This window comes from Mauremys reevesii, linkage group 9, assembly GCF_016161935.1.
Source record: "Mauremys reevesii isolate NIE-2019 linkage group 9, ASM1616193v1, whole genome shotgun sequence".
NCBI classification, from domain to species: domain Eukaryota; kingdom Metazoa; phylum Chordata; order Testudines; family Geoemydidae; genus Mauremys; species Mauremys reevesii.
This window is the reverse complement of record NC_052631.1, coordinates 64,995,849-65,016,664: the sequence shown is the minus strand read 5'-3', so window position 1 is coordinate 65,016,664 and position 20,816 is coordinate 64,995,849. Positions and strand designations below refer to the sequence as shown.

Sequence of the window (20,816 nt, the reverse complement as noted above, 5' to 3'; positions counted from 1 at the left end):
ACAGAGCTCTTCAGGTCTTGGTGTAGTTCTAAAGCTCACCCACCTCTCCAGAGGAAAATTGGCACTTTGGAAAACTTAACCCCGGATTCACAATGGTATTTGACTTCAGTGGAAGTTAGGAACCTAAATACATTTGTGGATCTGGGCTTTATCTTCTAGCACTTGTAGTGGTCAATGAGCTCTTCTATACCACATATGGATTGTGAGGGTAAGTGGCAGTAGACATCTATCTTTTATATGGTTTTAAACTGATTTTGTTATTTGTAGGAATGTGAAACTGGATTGATCTTAATTTGTACCGTAATTTGCTGATGGAGAAGGAGCAGCTTCCCTACCCAACTCTAACTCCAGTTCACTAAGTATACATGGATATCTCCAGACCAGGGGTCGGCAACCTTTCAGAAGTGGTGTGCCAAGTCTTCATTTATTCACTCTGATTTAAGGTTTTGCATGCCAGTAATACATTTTAACATTGTTAGAAGGTCTCTTTCTCTCAGTCTATAATATATAACTAAACTATTGTTGTATGTAAAGTAAATAAGGTTTTTAAAATGTTTAAGAAGCTTCATTTAAAATTAAATTAAAATGCAGATCTCCCCGGACCGGTGGCCAGGACCCGGGCAGTGTGAGTGCCACTGAAAATCAGCCTGCGTGCCGCCTTCGGCACACGTGCCATAGGTTGCCCACCCCTGCTCCAGACCAATGCTAATAAAATAGATGTTAATGCATGCTGCTCTTCCTCCTCACTTGGTTTGCCCCATCGCTCCAGTTGCCACCTGCGATATAGTAAGAGCCTAAGTCTCCTGATATTTACTGACTTTAACAGTTATTCTTGCCACTCACTAAGGTGAGGTCAGAATCAGGCCTTCAGTTCCTATACAAATACGTCATAAGGAACAGCCCCGGCCCCCAGGGGCTTACTGCCCTATTTGGATGAAGATTTAGTGTAATAAGGGGGGCAGGGACTTGTCTGTCTTTGTACAGCACTTGGCCCTGATTGTGGTTGGTGCCTAGGACCCACCATAATCAATGTGATGATTACTAGCAGGCCAGCCTACATAGCAGGGCCAGAGCTACGCTGGGGCTAGGGTGACCAGGTGTCCAATTTTGGACTGGAACACTCTGTCGAAAAGGAATCCTGATGGCTCCGGTCAGCACCGCTGAATGTCTGGTTTGCGCTGCCGCAGCAGGGCTGGCAAGCTCCCTCCTAGCGCCGCGGCCCATGTGGCTCCCGGGTCCAAAAGCAGCTGGCATATCCAGCTCCTAGCCTTAAGGGCTGCTGGTGGGGGGGGAGATGTCTGTATGCTTGCCCTGCTCACAGGCACAGCTCCCATTGGCTGGGACACAGCACGGGAGGAACTAGTGCCACTGGCGAGCACTCAGCAGGTACCTTTTGAGATGTTGTGTGGTGCACGCTTCTCCACTGCTGCCTGGCCCTCTTCTCATGTGGCTCGCTCAAGCTGCGGCACGTGCCCTGCTGTGAACCATGGTCTGTCACCTCATCACCAGCACCCAGGAGTTGGAGGTATGTGTATCCCCGTCTCCCAGTGCTAGGAATGGAGCTGTATCTCCATCTCAACCTCCACCCCCCATCATTGCATCTCTCCCATGTCTCATCCCATCCTGCCCCCCACACCTACCCATTCCATCCCTGTACCCCTTACGGTGCTCTCCCACCGATCCTGTCCATCTCCCAGAGATGCCCCCCATGTCCCTCACCCCCTGCACTCCTTTCACCACCACACCCTGCTGCACTCCCTTTATGGCCTGTGGCAAAGTACCTGCTTCTCCTCAGCTGGCTCAGTCCCTTTTTGCCTTGGAGACACAGGCTTGGGCAAAGCAAAGTCTTTCCCGGTCACGCAGGGTCTGGCTGATCCTCCTCTCAGTCAGTCCCTTGCTGTTTTTCTCCCCTTCTGGGGACAGAGTGCAGTCTTCCTTGCTGGAAGAGGGCAGAGTCTTGCTGCACCTACTCGCTGGCAGCTTCTCTTCCCCCCCCCCCCCTCATTTCCCTGCCAGGGAGGGTTTAAAAAGGTTGCCAGCAATTGGGGCCAGCTGAACCTAATTAGTTCCCTGGTAACCCCTGTTCCAGCTGAACCTAATTTCTCATAGCTATCTCTCCTCAATGGATAGGGAGAGGCCTTTTAACCCCCCTGGGACTAATTCCTACCCCTCCCTTTGTAGCCATTTGGCCTGGGTTTGCCACATATCTCTCCCCCCCCCCCCCACTCAACACTATGGGGTTGGGCTACTTGGGTCGGAAAGCAGTGCACCCTCAACAGGCCATCTGCATTGCCATGTTGGGTTCCAGACCTATGTCGCACTTTGAAGTGGAAGGGTTGAAGCGACAAACCATCTTGTTACACTCGCATTTTTGTCCTTGTTTTGGTGCATCCACTGCAAAGGGGCATGGTCCGTGACCAGGGTAAACCTCCGCCCAAGTAGATAGTAGCGGAGGCTTTCTATGGCCCATTTTACTGCCAGGCATTCCTTCTCCACTATGGCGTATTTCTGTTCCCTAGGTAGGAGCTTCCTACTGAGGAAGAGGATGGGGTGTTCATCTCTGACCATTTGTGAAAGCACTGCCCCCAGCCCTACTTCAGAGGCATCCGTTTGTAGGATAAACTCCTTCCCCCCAGTCCGGGGCTACTAGTACGGGGTCTGTGCAGAGGGCCGTCCTCAGATCCGCAAAAGTGGCTTCGGCTGCAGCAGACCATTTTACTATGTCTGGGCCCTGAGCTTTGGTTAGGTCCGTTAATGGGCATGCCCTGGTGGCGAAGTGGGGAATGAACCGTCTATAGTAACCCACTAGTCCCAGGAATGCTCTGACCTGTTTTTTCCGGAGTGGTCGGGGCCACTTCTGTATAGCTTCTAACTTGTTGAGTTGGAGCTTCACCACGCCCCTCCCCGCTATATACCCAAGGTACTTGGCCTCAGCTAACCCGATTGAACATTTGGAGGGATTTGCAGTCAGTCCTGCCTTCCTCAGGGTGTCTAGGACTGCGTCTACCTTCTCCATGTGTGTCTCCCAGTCGGGGCTATATATGATGACATCATCGAGATAGGCTGCCGCGTACTTTCCATGGGGTCGTAACAGTTTGTCCATTAGCCGTTGGAAGGTAGCGGGAGCCCCATGCAACCCAAAGGGGAGAACAGGGTACTGATATAGTCCTTCTGGAGTTGCAAAGGCCGTCTTCTCCTTGGCAGATCCCCCTGGCCAAGGCCGACAATAGCCCTTGGTAAGGTCAAGGATAGACCATGCCTTTCCCAATCGGTCATTCAGCTCATCTATCCTGGGTATAGGGTATGCATCAAATCGGGACACCTCATTCAGCTTGCAGAAGTCATTGCAGAACCTCATACTGCTGTCCAGCTTAGGCACTAAAACCACGGGACTGGACCATTGACTATGAGATTCTTCGATGACTCCTAAGGCCAGTATCTTCCTGACCTCTCTCCTAATCTCTTCTCTCTTGGCCTCTGGGATCTGGTATGGCTTGACGTTCACCTTCACTCCAGGCTCTGTGAAGATGTGATGGTGAACCTGAGTCGTCCTGCCTGGCTTTTCCAAGAACACATCCTGGTTGCATTTGATCAGGCTGATCACTTCTGATCATTGTTCCGGAGTCATCTCCAAGGATATTCCCACCAGGTCGGGCTGGTTGCTTTTAGGGGATGGTGCCCCCAGCGCAACCACTGGAGCTTCTCAATCCTGCCAAGGTTTCAGCAGATTTATATGGTAGATCTGCTCCAGCTTCCGGCGACCTGGCTGCCGGACCTTATAGTAGACTTCTCCTATAGCTTCTATTACCTCATATGGCCCCTGCCACCTGGCCAGGAGCTTGCTCTCCGCTGTGGGTATGAGCACCATCACCCGGTCCTCTACCTGGAACTTCTGGGTCATTGCTCGACGATTGTAGTACATCCGTTGTGCCCCTTGGGCCTTCTCCATGTGTTTGCGCACAAGGGGAGCGACTCGGGCTATTCTGTCTTTCATCTGCAGCACATGTTCCACAACGTTTCTCTCCAGATTCGGCTGTTCTTCCCAGTCTTCTTTAGCCAGGTCCAGTATACCCCTGGGGTGGCGACCATATAACAGCTCGAAGGGGGAGAATCCAGTGGAAGCCTGAGGAACCTCCCATACGGCAAACAGTACATAAGGCAGCAGGGCGTCCCAGTCTTTCCCGTCACGACTAATCACTTTCCGTAACATGTTTTTCAATGTCCTATTAAAACGTTCAACAAGGCCGTCTGTCTGGGGATGGTAGACCGATGTTCTAAGGGTCCGTAGGTGGAGCATGGTACATAGGTCCTTCATCAGTTTAGACACAAAGGGGGTCCCTTGGTCCGTCAGGATCTCCTTAGGTATTCCTCCTCTGGAAAAAATGTGGACTAATTCTTTGGCTATGGTCTTGGACATGGTATTCCATAGGGGTATGGCCTCGGGGTACCGGGTGGCATAATCTAGCACTACCAGAATGTACTGATGGCCCCGGGCTGACTTCTCTAATGGCCCTACTATGTCCATAGCTATTCGCTCAAATGGAACCTTGATAATTGGCAGAGGTACCAGAGGGGCCCTTAAGTATGGTCGGGGCCCATGTATTTGGCATTCCGGACAGGAGGTACAATATCGCTGGACTGCCGCATAAATGCCAGGCCAAAAAAACCTCTGTAGAATCCGATCAAGGGTCTTATCTACCCCTAGATGGGCCCTGAACAGATGACTGTGGGCCAGATCCATCACCGCCCTCTGATGCTTCCGGGGGACCAAGAGTTGTTCTATAACCTGCTCTTGGACCCGAACTACTCTATATAGCAGATCTTTCTTAATCATGTAATATGGTCCTGGGCCCTTAACTCTCCCCTCCACTGGGACCCCATTTACCTCGACTACTTCCTTATAAATATTGTGGTATATGGTATCATTGGCCTGATCCTGACCAAAATTCCCGTGTGCAGTCCCCATTTGTCCAAATTCTGGGGGGTCTACCTCTGTCTCCCCCTCGGGGAAAGCCCCTGGGGAACCAGGTCCAACGATAGGGTTGTTGATGGCTGACCCAGTCCCGCGGTCAGCTGAGCCCCTTCTTTCCCCTGCCAGCGTAGACTTCTGGTACTGGGTCAGGATCCTCGTCTCCCTCCTTTTATCTGCCCTCCGTTCCCTTCGAGTCTTCCTGGGCTTCCCTGGCAGGGAGAACAAAATCTGGCTAAACTCATGGAGGGCTGGGGAAGGGTCATCTATCTGGACCACACCTTGGGTCCCAGGGTCATTATTTTCTTCTCTCTCGTCCCCGGGGAGTAGGCCATCAAACCCCAGGAAATCTCATCTGATAAGGACAGGGTAAGAGAGTTTCGGAACTACTCCCACCGTCAACTTAGTGGGGTTTCCGAGAACTTCTATGCTTATGGGGATGGTTGGATAATAGTTGACATCCCCATGCACACAGGATACTCCCGAGCGTTTGGCCCGGGATAGTTGGTCCTGCCTGACCAGCTTCCCCGAGACTCATGTGATTGCACTCCCCAAGTCTATTAATGCTGTGGTCTCTATACCGTTCATCTTAACGGGCCTAGTGTATCTATGAGGGACCATCGCAACCCCGACCAGACTTATTAGATCACATAGTCCCCCTATATCTCCCAGTTCACATTGCATAGGCTCTCCTAGATTTGGGCATTGGGCAGCAATATGCCCCAGTTTGCCACAGGCATAGCATCGGTATCCCACTTGGGGCAGCCCCCTATTTTTCGGTCTGCTGGGATTTATCCCCCGAGTCTTTCTCCCCCAGTCCTCCAGTCTCTCCGGGACTGCCGGCTGCTCTCCCGCCTCCTTCCTCCCCTCCATTGTCCGGCCTGGCGCTAGGGCAAACTGGGGCCTCGGCGCAGAGACTGGTCTCTGATTCTGGCGCCCCCCTTCCTCGGTGGTCTGAGAAAGTTCTTGGTCTGCTAAGTGTCTCTCTACGAGAGCAACTAGTTCATCATAAGAGGAGGGATCATTTTGGCGGACCCACCCTCGTATGTCTGGCGGCAACCCCCTCATGTACCTGTCCAATACCAGGATTTCCACTACCTTCTCCGGCCCATGGGTCTTGGGGTGGAGCCACTTCCGGGCGAGGTGTATCAAGTCAAATAGCTGGGACCTTGGTGCTTTGTCATCCCGGTATTTCCACTCATGGAAGCGCTGGGCCCTTATGGCTGGCGTCACGCCTGTCCTTGCCAGGATTTCCGCCTTCAGCTGGGGGTAATCCATAGCTGCTTCTGTGGTCAAGTCAAAGTAGGCCTTCTGAGCCTCCCCACACAGGAATGGGGCCAGGAGGCCTACCCACTGGTCTTGGGGCCAGGCCTCCCGCAGTGCCGTCCTCTCAAATGCAAGGAGATATGCCTCTATATCGTCGTCTGTTGTCATCTTCTGTAAATAGTGGCTCGCCCGTAGCAGCCGGGTCCCCTGGGCCCTGTGCGTCAGCGTGGCCAGGGCTTTCAGCTGGTTCACTACCTCATTCAGGGTGGCTCGATCTTGGGCCGCCTGGTTCATTAGCAGCTGGTTTGTCTCCTGTTGGACACGTACTGACTCTTGCTGGGCCGCCACCTGTACTCTGGTAGCCTCTTGCTGGGCTGCAGTGGCCTGTAACAATGCCTTCACTACGTCCTCTATCTTTTTGTGTGTGATTTACCTTGCCCTAAGATGGCTTGCCACAGAGCCTCACTCACTATGACATCCCACTCCTGACACCACGTGTGGCAAAGTACCTGCTTCTCCTCAGCTGGCTCAGTCCCTTTTTGCCTTGGAGACACAGGCTTGGGCAAAGCAAAGTCCTTCCCGGTCACGCAGGGTCTGGCTGATCCTCCTCTCAGTCAGTCCCTTGCTGTTTTTCTCCCCTTCTGGGGACAGAGTGCAGTCTTCCTTGCTGGAAGAGGGCAGAGTCTTGCTGCACCTACTCGCTGGCAGCTTCTCCCCCTCCCCCCTGTTTCCCTGCCAGGGAGGGTTTAAAAAGGTTGCCAGCAATTGGGGCCAGCTGAACCTAATTAGTTCCCTGGTAACCCCTGTTCCAGCTGAACCTAATTTCTCATAGCTATCTCTCCTCAATGGATAGGGAGAGGCCTTTTAACCCCCCCTGGGACTAATTCCTACCCCTTCCTTTGTAGCCATTTGGCCTGGGTTTGCCACAGGCCCTATATACCCCACATCCTCATGCACCTGTAGCCTTCTGCCTCCCCCTCCATCTACTCCACATACCCCCTCACATTCCCTCCTCTCTCCTTCACTGCCCCCTCTCACCCCCTCACATTCCCTCCTCTCTCCTTCACTGCCCCCTCTCACTCCCACACTGCTCTTATCCTTGGCCTCTTTCCCTCCCCATCCTCTCTCCTCTACCCCCCCCATCTTTTCCCCTCCAGCCCCCCCTCCTCCCTTCCCGGCTGTGTGATTTAGGCAGCCCCTGGAAAAGTATATGAAAAAGTGTCTCTGTAGGCAAGTGTGTGTGTGCATACATTTTATGCAAGTGTGTCTTTGTGTAGAGGTGCATGTATTGCTGCATGTGTATATACCTGTGTGAATAAAATTTGTAGCCTAACTCTGACTTTTATTCCTTTTGATGGCTTGGCACAAGAAAATAGATGGCATTAAATGTGTATTCATTTCATAACAAGTTGTTAAAAGAGAAGGGAACTGTAAAAGAAACCTTATTTCTTAAACAGTGAATGTTGACTGGGTCTTCTACTAATGTATCACTGCTCCCCACCCTTGTCTAGCTACATTATAAACTCTTTGTTGCAGACACTCTCTCTTTATGTGTATGTCTAGCACTTACCACCCTGGAGCCCTGATCTTATTTGAGATCTCTAGGCACTAAACAACAATTGTAATAATAAATAATGTGGAAGTATGTGTTAGTGCATGCTAGATATGTACACATGAATACATGTGTATCTGCATGTAGGGGTGGGAGTCTGTAAAAACTGATTTATTTTTATAGATATCTGGACAGGTGTGCATTTCTGTGGTTGTGGTCTATGGATTTGTATTTGGGTTGTGGGAGTGAGCCTTTAATGGACCCATTGCAGCTGTGACAATGTGTGGTCCTAATTCCACATATACAATTACAGTAACTTTAGTGAACCAAAATGGGAAGAGGGGAGGGTAAAAATCATGAAAACATTAGTGAACTTTCTTTTTTTTAATTACCCTTATTGACTATTTTGCTGCCAGCTCTAGCATCCTGTAGCAAATAAAATGTGAACTTAGCACGAGCTAGGTGCCAAAAAAACCTAAGCCTGTTTGGGCCTTGCAGTGAAAATGAGCAGGGCCGCCCAGAGGATTCCGGGGGCCCGGGGTCTTCGGCAGTGGGGGGCCCTTCCGTTCTGGGACCTGCCGCCGAAGTGCCCCGAAGACCTGCGGCGGGGGCCCCCCCGCCGCCGAATTACCGCCGGAGCGGGACCCGCCGCCGAAGCGCAGCCCGGTCTTCAGCGGTAATTCGGCAGAGGGGAGTCCCTGCCGTGGGTCTTGGGGCGCCGGCGCGGTCCCGAACAGAAGGGCCCCGCGCCGATACCGCCGAACCGAGCTGAACCGGTGGCAGGTCCCGCTCCGTCTTGGCGGTAATTCGCCAGCGGGGTCCTTCGCTCCGGGCGGAAGGACCCCCGCGCGAGGACCGGGGCGAAGAAGCTCCTGCGCCCGGCCCGCAAGAGTTTTCCGGGCCCCCAGAGCGAGTGAGGACCCGCTCCAGGGGCCCCGAAAAACTCTCGTGGGGGCCCCTGTGGGGCTTGGGGCCTGGGGAGGGGCAAATTGCCCCTCTTGCCCCTCCCCCCCCCGGGTGGCCCTGAAAATGAGCACGTGAGTGAGGGTGGGGGAGAGCAAGCGAGGGAGGGACAGGAGATGGAGTGCTGGGGGGGGCGGGCTTCAGGAAGGGGCGGCACAATGGGCAGGACAAGGGCGTTGGGGTTTTCTGGAATTAGAAAGTTGGCAAACCTAGCCGGGGCAAAGAGCTGTATCTCAGGTGCCCCAGTCTGTCTGAGCCAGCTCGCTGTGAGGAAAGCTGGTGGGGGTTCGGGTGCATGGGAACGGGCGTGCTTAATAGAGGCCCCATAAGGCAGCCGCGCTCTGGCTGGCTCTTATGGGACTCCAACGGGTGCATAGCTGAGCCTGGCTGCACTACAACAACCAGCAGCCCCTGGAGCCCGCCCCGCCCCGCCGCACGGTGCTCCTGGGAGTTGCAGTCCAGGCCTTGAGCTGGCTGGGGGAGCGGGAGGTGCTGGGGGCCGGAGCCATGCGGAGGTGAGAGGGGAGGGTTCTTGGCGGGGCGAGGTGTCTCGGATCTCGCAGCGGGGCGCTCGTGACTCCCCCGGGGGCAGCCAGGGCCTGGGCTGCTGCTGGGTTCGGGCAGCTGGAGGGCGGGAAGATGGGCAGAATAGGGGTGGCTCTGTGGTAGGGGTTGCTCGGGGGAGGAGGTGGGAGGGAAAGGAAGAGGGTTGGGGCGTGCTGGGGCCTGCAGAGTTGTGGGTGCTCTGGAAGGGAGGGGATGGGAAAAGGATGATGACTGGGTGTTGGGGGATGCTCAGGTGGGGGGAAGATGAGGACTAGGGGTTGAGGGTGCTCCGAAGGAGGAAGAGGGTGGGGGCTGGTTGGAAGGATGGGGGTGTTCTGGGAGCAGAAGGGAGGGGAGATGGGAGGCAGCAGGGCAGAAGGATAGCGGGTGCTGGGGGCTGCAGAGTTGGGGTGCTCTGGGGAGGAAGGGAGAGGATGGGGAAGGATGACTTGGGGTTGAGGATGCTCGGGTTGGGGTGCTCTAGAGGAAGAGGGGGAATTTGGGGGCAGGCAGGAAGGATGGACGGGGAGTTGAGGTGCTCTGGGGGAGAAGAAGGGGGGTTGAAGGTGCTCTGGGGGGATGATTTCCTTGTATGCAAGTTCCTGTGAGATTCCTCTAATGCAAACAGCCTGTATGTGAATTCCAGCATTGTGAGTCCTACAATACTTAGTGTTTTTCTTAAAGCCCCAGTTCCGGGAATCAAGAGAGGGCAACAATATCTCAGCTTCCATTTTAAAAAAAGGTACTAGCTCTTGTGATGGCACAGAAAAGCTTGAAAACACCAAGCGAGTTTGCCCTAAAGGATCTTAAACCTCAACACAAATAAAATGCCCAGTATTTATTATTTTAAAATAAATCTAATTATTTCAGTGGGTGGCCCAAGTCATGATTTTTGAGGCTTTGGGTTGGCCACCTTGCAATCTTTCATGAGCCCGTCACCCCCTGGAGTGAGTGAGGCCAGCCTGTCTGCTCTGCAGTGAGAGGTTTGAGCAGTATCCATTTGCTACCAAAGTTCAGTATCACTGATGCAATACCCTAAAAACTTCTGTGTTAATTTTTACTCCAGTTAAATACAGTAAATGACGGTGAGATGGGGGGGGAGTCTTTGGCAAGGGCAAAACCAAGTAGAGATTTTAAAAAAGAAAGTTCCTATTTAACACAGAGAGGGGTCATACTAAGTTGGCACATCATACCGATAATAAATAGTAAAACAAAATATCATAATGCAACTATATAAATCCATATGCCCACGCCTTGAATACTGCATGTAGTTCTGGTTGCCTCATCTCAAAAAAATATATATTAGAATTGGGAAAATACTGAGAGAAGAGCAACAAAAATGACTAGGGGTATGGAACGGCTTCTGTGTGAGGAGAAATTAAAAATGCTGGACCTGTTCGTCTTAGAAAAGAGACAACTAAGGGCATATGTGACAGAGGTCTATAAAATCATGACTGGTGTGGAGAAAGTGAATAGGGAAGTATTATTTACCCCTTCACATAAGAACTGTGGGTCACCTAATGAAATTAGTAGGCAGCAAGTTTAAAACAAACGTAAGAAAGTACATCTTCACCCAATGCACAGTCAATCTGTGGAACTCATTGCCAGGGGTGGTTGTGAAGGCCAAACGTATAACTGAGTTCAAAAAAGAATTAGATAAGTTCATGGAGGATAGGTCCATCAATGGCTGTTAGCCAAGATGGTCAGGAACACAACTCCGTGATCTGGGTGGCCCTAAACCTTTGACTGCCAGAAGCTGTGACTGGACAATGGGAGAGATCAGTGGTTCTCAAACTGTGCGATGGGACCCCATTTTAATGGAGTCTCCAGGGCCAGCATTGGACTTGCTGGAACCCAGGGCTGAAGCTGAAGCCTGAGCTTCACCCCCACTCAAGATGGTGGGGGTTGGGCTGTGGCCCCCTCTCCCCCCACTCAAGGTGGCTGGGCTTGGGCTCCGGCCCCCTCCTGGGGTCATGTAGTAACTTGGTTGTCAGAAGAGGGTCGCAATGCAATGAAGTTTGAGAACCCCTGGGATAGATCATTTGAAATTGCCCTGTCTTTTTCAGTCCCTCTGAAGCATCTAGCACCAGCCACCGTCAGAGACAGGATATTGGGCTAGATGGACCATTGGTCTGATCTAGTATGGCTGTTCTTATGTTGTTATACTGGCACTTTCTAAGCTTTCATTTAAAACCAGGTGAAGTTTCTAGCAGTGATTGTTGTGAAGAAACCTTCACCCAACACTGGGCTGTTTGCCCAAATGTTCCCCAGTGCATGGCTCTCTGCCTGAGTTTAGAGGCAGCCTGAAACAATTGCCCTAGGAGAGGTGTTAGCAGCTCCATTCATACCAATAAAGTATTAAAGCCTGAATCTTAGTAAGTGTTTAGACCTCTGCATTGTTAATCATTTCACTGTTCATAACTTTTGCAGGAACATCCTGTGCCTCTAAGATTGGGAGTTGGGCTTGAGAAGTGTATCAACTATTTCTTCCCTCCCCCTATTCTGACCTTGGCACAGGCACTGAGAGAAGGAAACAAAAAGCCGCAGAACAGTAGATGTCAATGTCCTTTAAAGTTCTGTATGAAATAACAAGGTCAAGGCAATGTGCCATGTGTGGAGCAAGTTCTCCCTTAGAAAGGCTGATTGATAATCAAGTTTATAACTATGTTCAAGCATGCTGCCAACTTTCTGCTGGCTTTGCCGGACTCTGATGGCTTTATTTTTTATTTTGGAGGGGGGGTTTGCACTGAGTCATTTGAAGCTAGGCAGGATTAATTTTTTTAAATAGATCTTCCATAAATAAAAATTACAGGATTGAATGTGAATAAAAAAAAGTGCTCCTGGGATATTTTTAATTTTCCAAAAATCATCCGTGTGCCTTTCTAATTGACATCAGTGAGAGTTCTGCCATGAAGGTTATTTTTAGTTCCATCTTATGCTTTATAGCCCATCTGTACTGTCACATTGTATTCCTAGTGTTCTGATAAAGGGCTGAAAGACAGAATATCTGTAGAATTATAAATATGGTAGATGTGGGTGTGGGGAGGGAGTAAAGCACTCTCTGTAACTTACTGACTCCCTCTGTTGTGTTTCCACGCACAGGGTCAACAGCAGCCTGTCTAGCGATGATCTTCTCCTGGAGGATTTGGAGACAGAAGGAGAGAGGCAGCTGAAGAGCCTCCTTCATCATCAGCTTGATACTGCTGTCTCCATTGAACAGTAAGTATTGAACTAGCCAGCATTTCCCAGCAAAGCACAACTAAAGGCTGCCCTTGCCGGCCCTTGGGTGCTGGCAGACAGAGCACATACAGATTATTGAGGGCAGCACCACCAGCAGTACAACAGCATTAATGCTGTAGCATGCAGATGATGAGAAGATATTGGTGTAGGTGAGTCATTGACAAACACATGGAGACAGGTTGCACAAGCAGAGCTTCCTGTGCTGTCTCTCACTCAAGCAGTGAGCACTGGAGCATGACTCTCAGAGAGCACTGGAGCATGGTTCTTTCTCCCCGCATTCTCATCATGCAAACACATGGTGTGGTTAGATTTTTCAGCCACTAGGTGACACTGCACATAATAGAAATATACACTGCTTGATGCGCCCCTGCCTTATAATCTTATAGTATCAGGTAAAAGAATGTGGAATGTGCCCAGGTTAGAGAGGACAGCACCTTCAGAAGCACAGCATCTCTGGTGCCCCTGCTAGGCTGCTGGTGGTCAGAGCATGTCCAGGTTTATATAACGGCCAGGATCCTACCCCCCACACTTAACTTCTGAGCCCTAGGACTTCTCACTTTGCTGTTGATTTGTGTTGCAGGTGCGTGTCCAAGCGACGATGCTTCGCCCCAGCTGCTCTTTACAAGCCCTTTGGAGAGGAGGCGGCAGGGACTCTGACCTTATCGCAGTTCCAGGCACTGCAGGAGAGTGAGCAAGAAACAGCCTCTCTTCGGGAACTGGGGCTCTCAGACTCCGAGATCCTGCTCTGGAAGAACCATGCTTCAGCAGATAAGGTGGGGAAGGAGCTTTACTAGCAACTGCAGGAACCTGGAATCCAGCATAGAGGGCCCTCTAGAACATAATGGAGTCTGGAGTCCAAAGCTCTGCAGAGGGTATTAATAATAGCCAATAATAAATTGCAGCTTTTAAGGCACCTTAAGCATTCTACTAAGGAATGGCTAACAGTATGTCTATGTTCCACAGAGCTGCATTCACAAATAGATAGAGCTCTGTGCAGATACAAAACTTATATCCATGGATATAAATCGGTATAAACAGAACTACTCTTGTCGCTAATGAACCCCCTTCTAGTGTGAATTGGGTGGGTTTTCTCCTAAGCAATGCTGCTACTGCATTTCAGGGCTCTGGGCTGGGAGCAGCCCCTGAAGCCATGCGGGAACGGCTGCGAGCCATCCAGGAGAAGATCACAGAGCGCCAGCGCATTTTGTCCCTTCCGCAGAGGTTTGCTGGCAGCAAACAGCTGAGCCGGCGGGAGATGGAGATTGAGAATGCGCTCTTCCAGGGGACGGACCGTCACTCCTTCCTGCGGGCACTCTACCACCAAGGTATATGGGCTCCCCAATGCCATCAGGGTGGGAGTAACTTCACTGAGCACCTGGAAGTGCAGGAGCAAGTGTTCTGTGAACGTAGATCTGGGGTGTGACCTTCTTGCCCTTTCTCCCTGAAGAAATGGTTCTACTTCTGGACCATGTGATGCGAGGGGAGGAGCTATTTTCCTTTTTCCCAGAGCATCTTGCATGAACCGACCGTTTAAAGAAAGGACTTTCTAGCACAGAGCCACTGTCGGAATGAACACGCCCCCACTGGCAGGCTGAATTCGGCGCTCTCTGACAGCTGTGCAACACAGTTGGTTCACTGGGATGGCATGGGTGTAGCTGGAGACAGAGTTCAGCCTGTATGTATAATAGCAGCATGTAACCTGGTTCTCTTATTAATTATTTATACTGCTGTAGTGCCTAGAGGGCCAACCAAAATCAGTGCCTATTGTGCTAGGCAGAGTGAATACACATAGTAAGACTGTCCATATCCTGAATTTCTATCTGGTTAAATATACAAGACAGACACAGGGTGGGACGGAAACTGAGCGGGGAAGTGACTTGGCCAAGGTCACTCAGCAGGGTCAGTGGCAGAGTCAGAACTAGAACCCAGGTGTCCTGATTCCCAGCCCAGGACCCTCTCCACTTCACCACACTCCCTCTCACCTGAGCATCACTTTTCTCCTGCCTCTTTGTTGTATTCTTTCTCACAATCTGACCCTTAGGCAGTGGTATCTAACACTGCCCTAGGCGACCGCGGAAACGCATCATACACCAGATCATAGCGAGGGTCACATTTAAAGGGGTATTGCAAGCCTAACAATTAGGTTTTGTTTGTTAGAAGAACTGTTTAAAGCAGAAGCAGCAAAGAATCCTGTGGCACCTTATAGACTAACAGATGTTTTGCAGCATGAGCTTTCGTGGGTGAATACCCACTTCTTCGGATGCAAGCAGTGGAAATTTCCAGGGGCAGGTGTGTATATATAAGCAAGCAAGAAGCAGGCTAGAGATAACGAGGGAGGGAGGATGGGGCCCTGTTCCAGCAGCTGAGGTGTGAAAACCAAGGGAGGAGAAACTGGTTCTGTAATTGGCAAGCCATTCACAGTCTGATACTTGTTTAAAGCAGGTGCTTTTCATGACTTATTTTTAAAAATGCCTTTTGATTACTGTTGTTGTTGTTGTTGTTTGTATTGTTAGAGTGGTTAGGAGCCCTGGTCATTGACCAGGGCCCTATTGTGCTAGGCACTGTACAAACACAGTACGGAAAGATGGTCCTTGCCCCAAAGAGCTGACAATCTAATGACATTGATTCTCCATTCCCATCTACAGCTGCAGCATCCGGGAAGTGCAGCTGCCCGTGGACTAACCCCTCTGGTGTTACACTGCACTCTGCTGGGACACCAACACAGTAAAAAAGCACCCTATTTAATGCTACATGGATGGGGGGAAAGTTTCATTTTTGCCCTTGCTTCCATTAAATAAACGAAGGCAGATGTTATTGGTAACCCAGGCAAGGAAGCTCCTTTAAATCCCTGATTTTTAACCTGCTAGTGTCCCTGAAAGCTCAACAAAACGTGTTTGTTCAAAATAACATTTTAAAAAGCTGCATGGCAGGACATAAGCTTCACTAGCTATAAGCACGGACCAGGTGGAGAAAGCTCTCTGCTAGCTGGAGCGCAGGGGAACCAGTCAGTGTGCTGATCTCTGGAACATATTGAAATCAAGTGGCAGATTATAAAGTCCACAGGATAATTGAGTTGGGAATGAGAGTCATAGAAAACATTCTGGTAGAGTTGCTGTTCTTCCCGGAAACCTGTTCTAATCTGTAATACCATCAGTTACTGCTGGCAGCCTACATTTTGCCTTTCAGTAACCCCCAGTCTCCTGCCGGAGGCTGGACTGAGCTGCCCTAGAGCAGAACTTCCTGTCTTTGAGGCCCAGGCTCTAGCTCTACCCAGTGATCTTTTCATTTACTTGTGGTGGTGGTGGGTTTTGTCATGTCACCATATTTCTTTACTGTGGATTAGATGAAGCTCAGAAGAGGATGGTGAATGAAAAGGACCCCATGGGTCACTTGGAGACTGTCTGTCAAGAGATGCTAAAAAAGCCATTGCCTGGGGAATCCCACTCTACAAAAAGTGATCCATGCTTACCTTGCTTCCCCTCCCCAAGTGGACCTGTGGTTAAGGGTACCACACAGCTTCCGGACCAGGGAGAGCAGACAGAACAGTATAGAGGTCCCAGCCTCCCCGCGATTAAGGCAGCGGGGACTGTGGCCCAGCAACCCACACTGGGGTCTGCAACTGTAAAGGAGCCCGTGGAGTTCATCTCAGAAGAGGAGATCCGCAAGAATCGTCTCTCGGAGGAGGAGATCAGGAGCATCTCCCGGTTTTCCTCCTACGAGCCGGGAGAGCCAAGCAAGGTATGGTCAAGCTGAAGGTAATAAACTGGGTATGTTCCCCCTTCCCAGTTATTATTGTACCATATAAGCTGGGTGGAAAACTGGATGGAAAACCGTTCCCAGAGAGTAATTATCAGTGGTTCACAGTCATGATGGAAGGGCATATCGAGTGCGGTCGCACAGGGATCAGTTCTGTTAAGTATCTTCATCAATGATTTAGATAATGGCATAGAGAGTACACTTATAAAGTCTGCGGACAGTACCAAGCTGGGAGAGGTTGCAAGTGCTTTGGAGGATAGGATTAAAATTCAAAATGATCTGGACAAATTGGAGAAATGCTCTGAAGTAAATAGGATGAAATTCAATAAGAACAAATGCAAAGACTACACTTAGGAAGGAACAATCAGTTGCACCCGTACAAAATGGAAAATAACTGCCTAGGAAGGAGTACTGTGGAAAGGGATCTTGGGGTCATAGTGGACCACAAGCTAAATGAGTCAACAGTGTAACACTGTTTCAAAAAAAGCAAACATCATTCTGGGATGTATTAGCAGGAGTGTTGTAAGCCAGACCCGAGAAGTAATTCTGCTCTACTCCGCGCTGATTAGGCCTCAACTGGAGTATTTTGTCCAGTTCTGGGTGCCACATTTCAGGAAAGATGTGGACAAATTGGAGAAAGTCCAGAGAAGAGCAACAAAAATGATGAAAGGTCTAGAAAACATGACCTATGAGGGAAGATTGGAAAAAATTGGGTAGTTTAGTCTGGAGAAGAGAAGACTGAGAGGAGACATGATAACCGTTTTCAAGTATATAAAAGGCTGTTACAAGGAGGAGGGAGAAGAATTGTTCTTAACCTGTGAGGATAGGACAAGAAGCAATGGGCTTAAATTGCAGCAAGGGTAGTTTAGGTTGGACATGAAGAAAAACTTCCTAACTGTCACAGTGGTTAAGCACTGGAATAATTTGCCTAGGGAGGTTGTGGAATCTCCCTCATTGGAGATTTTGAAGAGCAGGTTAGACAAACACCTGTCAGGAATGGTTTAGATAATACTTTGTCCTGCCATGAGTGCAGGGGACTGGACTAGATGACCTCTTGAGGTTCCTTCCAGTCCTATGATTCTGTGCCCTAACACAGAGCTCTGGGGACACTGTTCTGGCACCTGTATTAGATTTCTGGATTCCAGGGCCAGAAGGGGCTAGTGGGCAGAATCCTAATGGGTAAAGATTCCTGCTTGCTAATGATGGAGCATCACCAAATGAGCGTGTGCAGTTGCCTCCCAGCCAAAGGAGAAATAGTCTCCTCTGCTGGGAGAATAAAGATGCTTTTTGGAGTTGACAAAAGAGATTCCCCTGTTTAAATACTCCTAGGATACCTAACTGCCATCCATGCTTCAAACCCCCACCCCAGATGGACTATAGCGGGAGGAAGATCTCTGGCTCTCAGAGACCTAGAGAAACATAGTGCCGCTTCCATAGCTAGTCATGAGCAATCTGAATGCCTTCCCGCAATGCTATGTTTAAACCTTGTTTAACAGGCAGCAAGAGCTCATGATATAAATAACTGGAGCCAACAAGAACCGATGTAGATATAGCATGATACAGCCTCAAAAAAGCCATAAGATGCCCTCCTATATATGCCCATCTCTGTCTTATAAACATACAACCACCAGTGTGGGGCAGCGAGAGGGCTGTAGGGGGGGTGAGAGGGGCAGCACCAGCCCCTCCCCATGTGGAGCAGAAGGGGCTGGAGGGGGTGAGAGGAGCAGGGCCAGCCTCTCGCCATGTGGGGAAAGCAGGCTGTAGGGGGAATGAGAGGGGCAGGGCCAGCCCCTCCCTGTGTGGGGCAAGGAGGCTGTAGAGGGGCAGGGCTAGCCCCTCACCGTGTGGGGTGGGGGGCTGTAGGGGGGCGAGAGAGGCAGGGCCAACCCCTTCTGGTGTGTGGCAGAGGGGCTGTGGGAAAGAGAGGGGAGTTAGCTGTATAGAGATGGCCCTTCTCACACAAGGCTGTGGTGACTCTTTCTCTCTCCCTGCTATTGTTCTGGGGGCTGATTAGGTGCTGTATTTGAAGAACCTGAGCACTCGGGTGTCAGTGAGGGAGCTGGTCTCGCTGTTTGCTCGGTTCCAGGAGAAGGATGGCCCACCGATCCAGTTCCGCCTGCTGAGTGGCCGCATGAGGGGCCAGGCCTTCATCACCTTTCCCAGTGAGTCGCTCAGCTGCATCTCGCAGACCTTTCCTGATGAGTGACGGTGCAGTGTCAGCTCTACAGTGCACTGTGCTGGAAGGGCTACGCTCCCTGAGGTAGGAGGGGAATTTGGCCACCATGCTTATCTGACCTCAGCATCCCCACACTGCCCCAGTGACGAATTCTAGCCCTCCCATAGAATAAGGGGGATTCAGTGTCGTATGTTCACTCAATGGTGGCATTCCCCACACACTGCTCTACCAATGAGCTCCCAGCACTATGCTGTATAACAGTGCACAAGAGCTAGAAATAGCCAGGAGAAGACCACATGGTCCCGAGGTCTGTGCTTCAACCCAGTGGGCTTGAGAGCAGAGCTGGTTGTAAGAGCAGTTATATGTGCCCTGTAACTTGATCTCACTTTACTCTCCTGTTCCAGGTGTCGAGATTGCACGGGAAGCAATGCTGCTGGTGAACGGCTATAGCCTGATGGGGAAAACGCTGGTGATAGAGTTTGGGAAAAGTAAGGTGCAGTCATCAAGTGTTGACTCTGCCTCCCACAGCTCGTGTGCCACAGACAGTGCAGAGAAACCCACTATCAACTAATGGACAAGTAATCTGTGGGGCGTGTGTGGATCCTCATGGACTATGGTTACTCAGCTGTTGGAACAGTCCTTTAATGCTCTGATTCTAAGCTCAACATTCAGGTATATAAGTCCCAGCATGGGGCAGGGGAGTCCTGGGAGCTAAGTTCCTTCAAGTGAGATGCAGAGGAAAGCTAGAGGCAGCCCCCTCAGCATGGGACAGAGGTGACTCTTGGGATGACAGGAACAGAGGCAACCTCGCCTGGTGTAAGGCAGAAGGAATGCTGAGGTCAGTGGCTTGGTAACAGACACTGGTTTGAAGGAGTCTGAGGATCTTAAATTGCTGTGTGTTTGAACACTCATACCATGCAGCATATTCTGAGGGCTGAGTCCTGTGCTGTATTCCAATCCGTATATAGTTTAAACAAATAGCTTTATGCTGTTTGTACAGGATGCCTGTTTTGTCACCACCTCCAGGGTAAGTGGTAGCTGTTCCCGCTTGTTTATATCTGTATTTTGGTGCTGCCATCTGAATGGCATTTAAGGGGGGAGAATATGTAAATAAATGTGTTCAAGTTTGTGTTTTCCTAGTGCATGTCTCAGTTCCCCAGATGGTCCTCAGCCTTTTGCCCTCTCAGTATTGCAGGAGAGCTGCATCCATCATCTCCTTTGTCTGGAAATCTTTTTGGAGACTGTAGAAGCCTTCTACGTAGGGCCTTTCTTTTAGGACCAGGTATATTGTGCTTTGCAGCCTCTAGATAATAACAGCAGATTTCACTTCTTCCTCACAAGTTACTGTACTGGAGCAGACCAGCAATGGTCTGTCTGGTCTGGGAGCCTGTCTTTGACAGTGGATAGCAGTGGAAGGTTCAGGAGAAAGACATAAATGCCCCTCCCCTCATCCCATAGCCACACGATTACATCAGTGTATTTGATTATACTGTGCTATGTGACTGGGAAAATGACTTGACCCCTCACTCTTGATCCACTAAAGCCCCGAAGCACAAAGATTGGTAGCCTTTGTAATTTTTCCCAGCTAGTCTCACTGCAGATGCTGTTCTTGATATAAATGTTGAATTGCTTTCTGAGAATTATGCTATTTTCTTCAGGAATAGCCTCCTCTATCAGTAAATATGGCAGGCTATTGCAATGTTTCTTCCCCACCAACCCAACTGTCTTTGTAGAGAAGCATTTGAGATCCCCTTGCCCTCTGATTGATGGAACTAGATTTCATGGCTTTAACAGAGATGAGCTGTGCAACACCTGCCACACACCCAGAAGGGATGCAAATTCCCTATAACAGCCGGTTCCTTCCGGAAGCATCCAGCTAGTATCCCTACTGTCTGTTGCTTTTTTCTCCCCTTGTCTAGTCTACCCCTAGCCGTTCAATTTGATTTTTTTTTCTGGCTATTGTCAGCTCTCGGTAGCCTTTCATCATGTGCCATGCGCAAAATCCAGGCTTGAGTTCAAACATCAAATGGAGTGATGTGTAGTGTCCTACTTGCAATGCTGGCGGGCTGGGGGTGGCTTTGGTGCAAAACAAAAGCAGAATGCAGAAGTGTTACTACATCCAGTCTTGAAGAGTGCTCTACACTACAAGGTACAACAGAGCTCTCTGGCTTTGGTCCTGACCACCTTTGTCCTTCCAGTCTGGAGGCTTAATTCTTCAAAACAGCAGCGTGCTAGGCACAATGGCTGAGGAGCATTCTTGGACTCTTCAAACACCAAAGTTCCTTTGGGGCCCTGTCTGGTGGCCCCAGCCTGCTTAGTTCACATTGCCACGGAATGTTTGTGCGTCA

The 20,816-nt window shown here is 50.3% G+C and overlaps 1 protein-coding gene across 3 annotated transcripts; it reads left to right on the top strand.

The window, feature by feature from the left end:
* The first annotated feature begins 8,952 nt into the window (after positions 1-8,952).
* RBM41 (RNA binding motif protein 41) lies at positions 8,953-19,603 on the top strand. 3 transcript variants are annotated; one of them, XR_005584552.1, is made up of 7 exons: positions 8,953-9,265; positions 12,399-12,515; positions 13,117-13,309; positions 13,657-13,861; positions 15,880-16,274; positions 18,307-18,552; positions 18,873-19,012. XR_005584552.1 is itself a non-coding variant. In XM_039487891.1 (7 exons), the coding sequence occupies exons 1-7, from the start codon at positions 9,258-9,260 to the stop codon at positions 19,037-19,039; spliced, it is 1,233 nt and encodes a 410-aa protein (XP_039343825.1). In that variant the 5' UTR covers positions 8,956-9,257; the 3' UTR covers positions 19,040-19,603. The 3 variants fall into 3 exon arrangements, 2 of the variants coding, with proteins under 2 accessions (XP_039343825.1, XP_039343826.1); XM_039487891.1 differs by having other exon boundaries at positions 8,956-9,265; positions 18,307-18,454; positions 18,873-19,603; XM_039487892.1 differs by lacking the exons at positions 8,953-9,265; positions 12,399-12,515 and adding an exon at positions 12,945-13,031 and having other exon boundaries at positions 18,307-18,454; positions 18,873-19,603.
* The last annotated feature ends 1,213 nt before the right edge of the window (positions 19,604-20,816 follow it).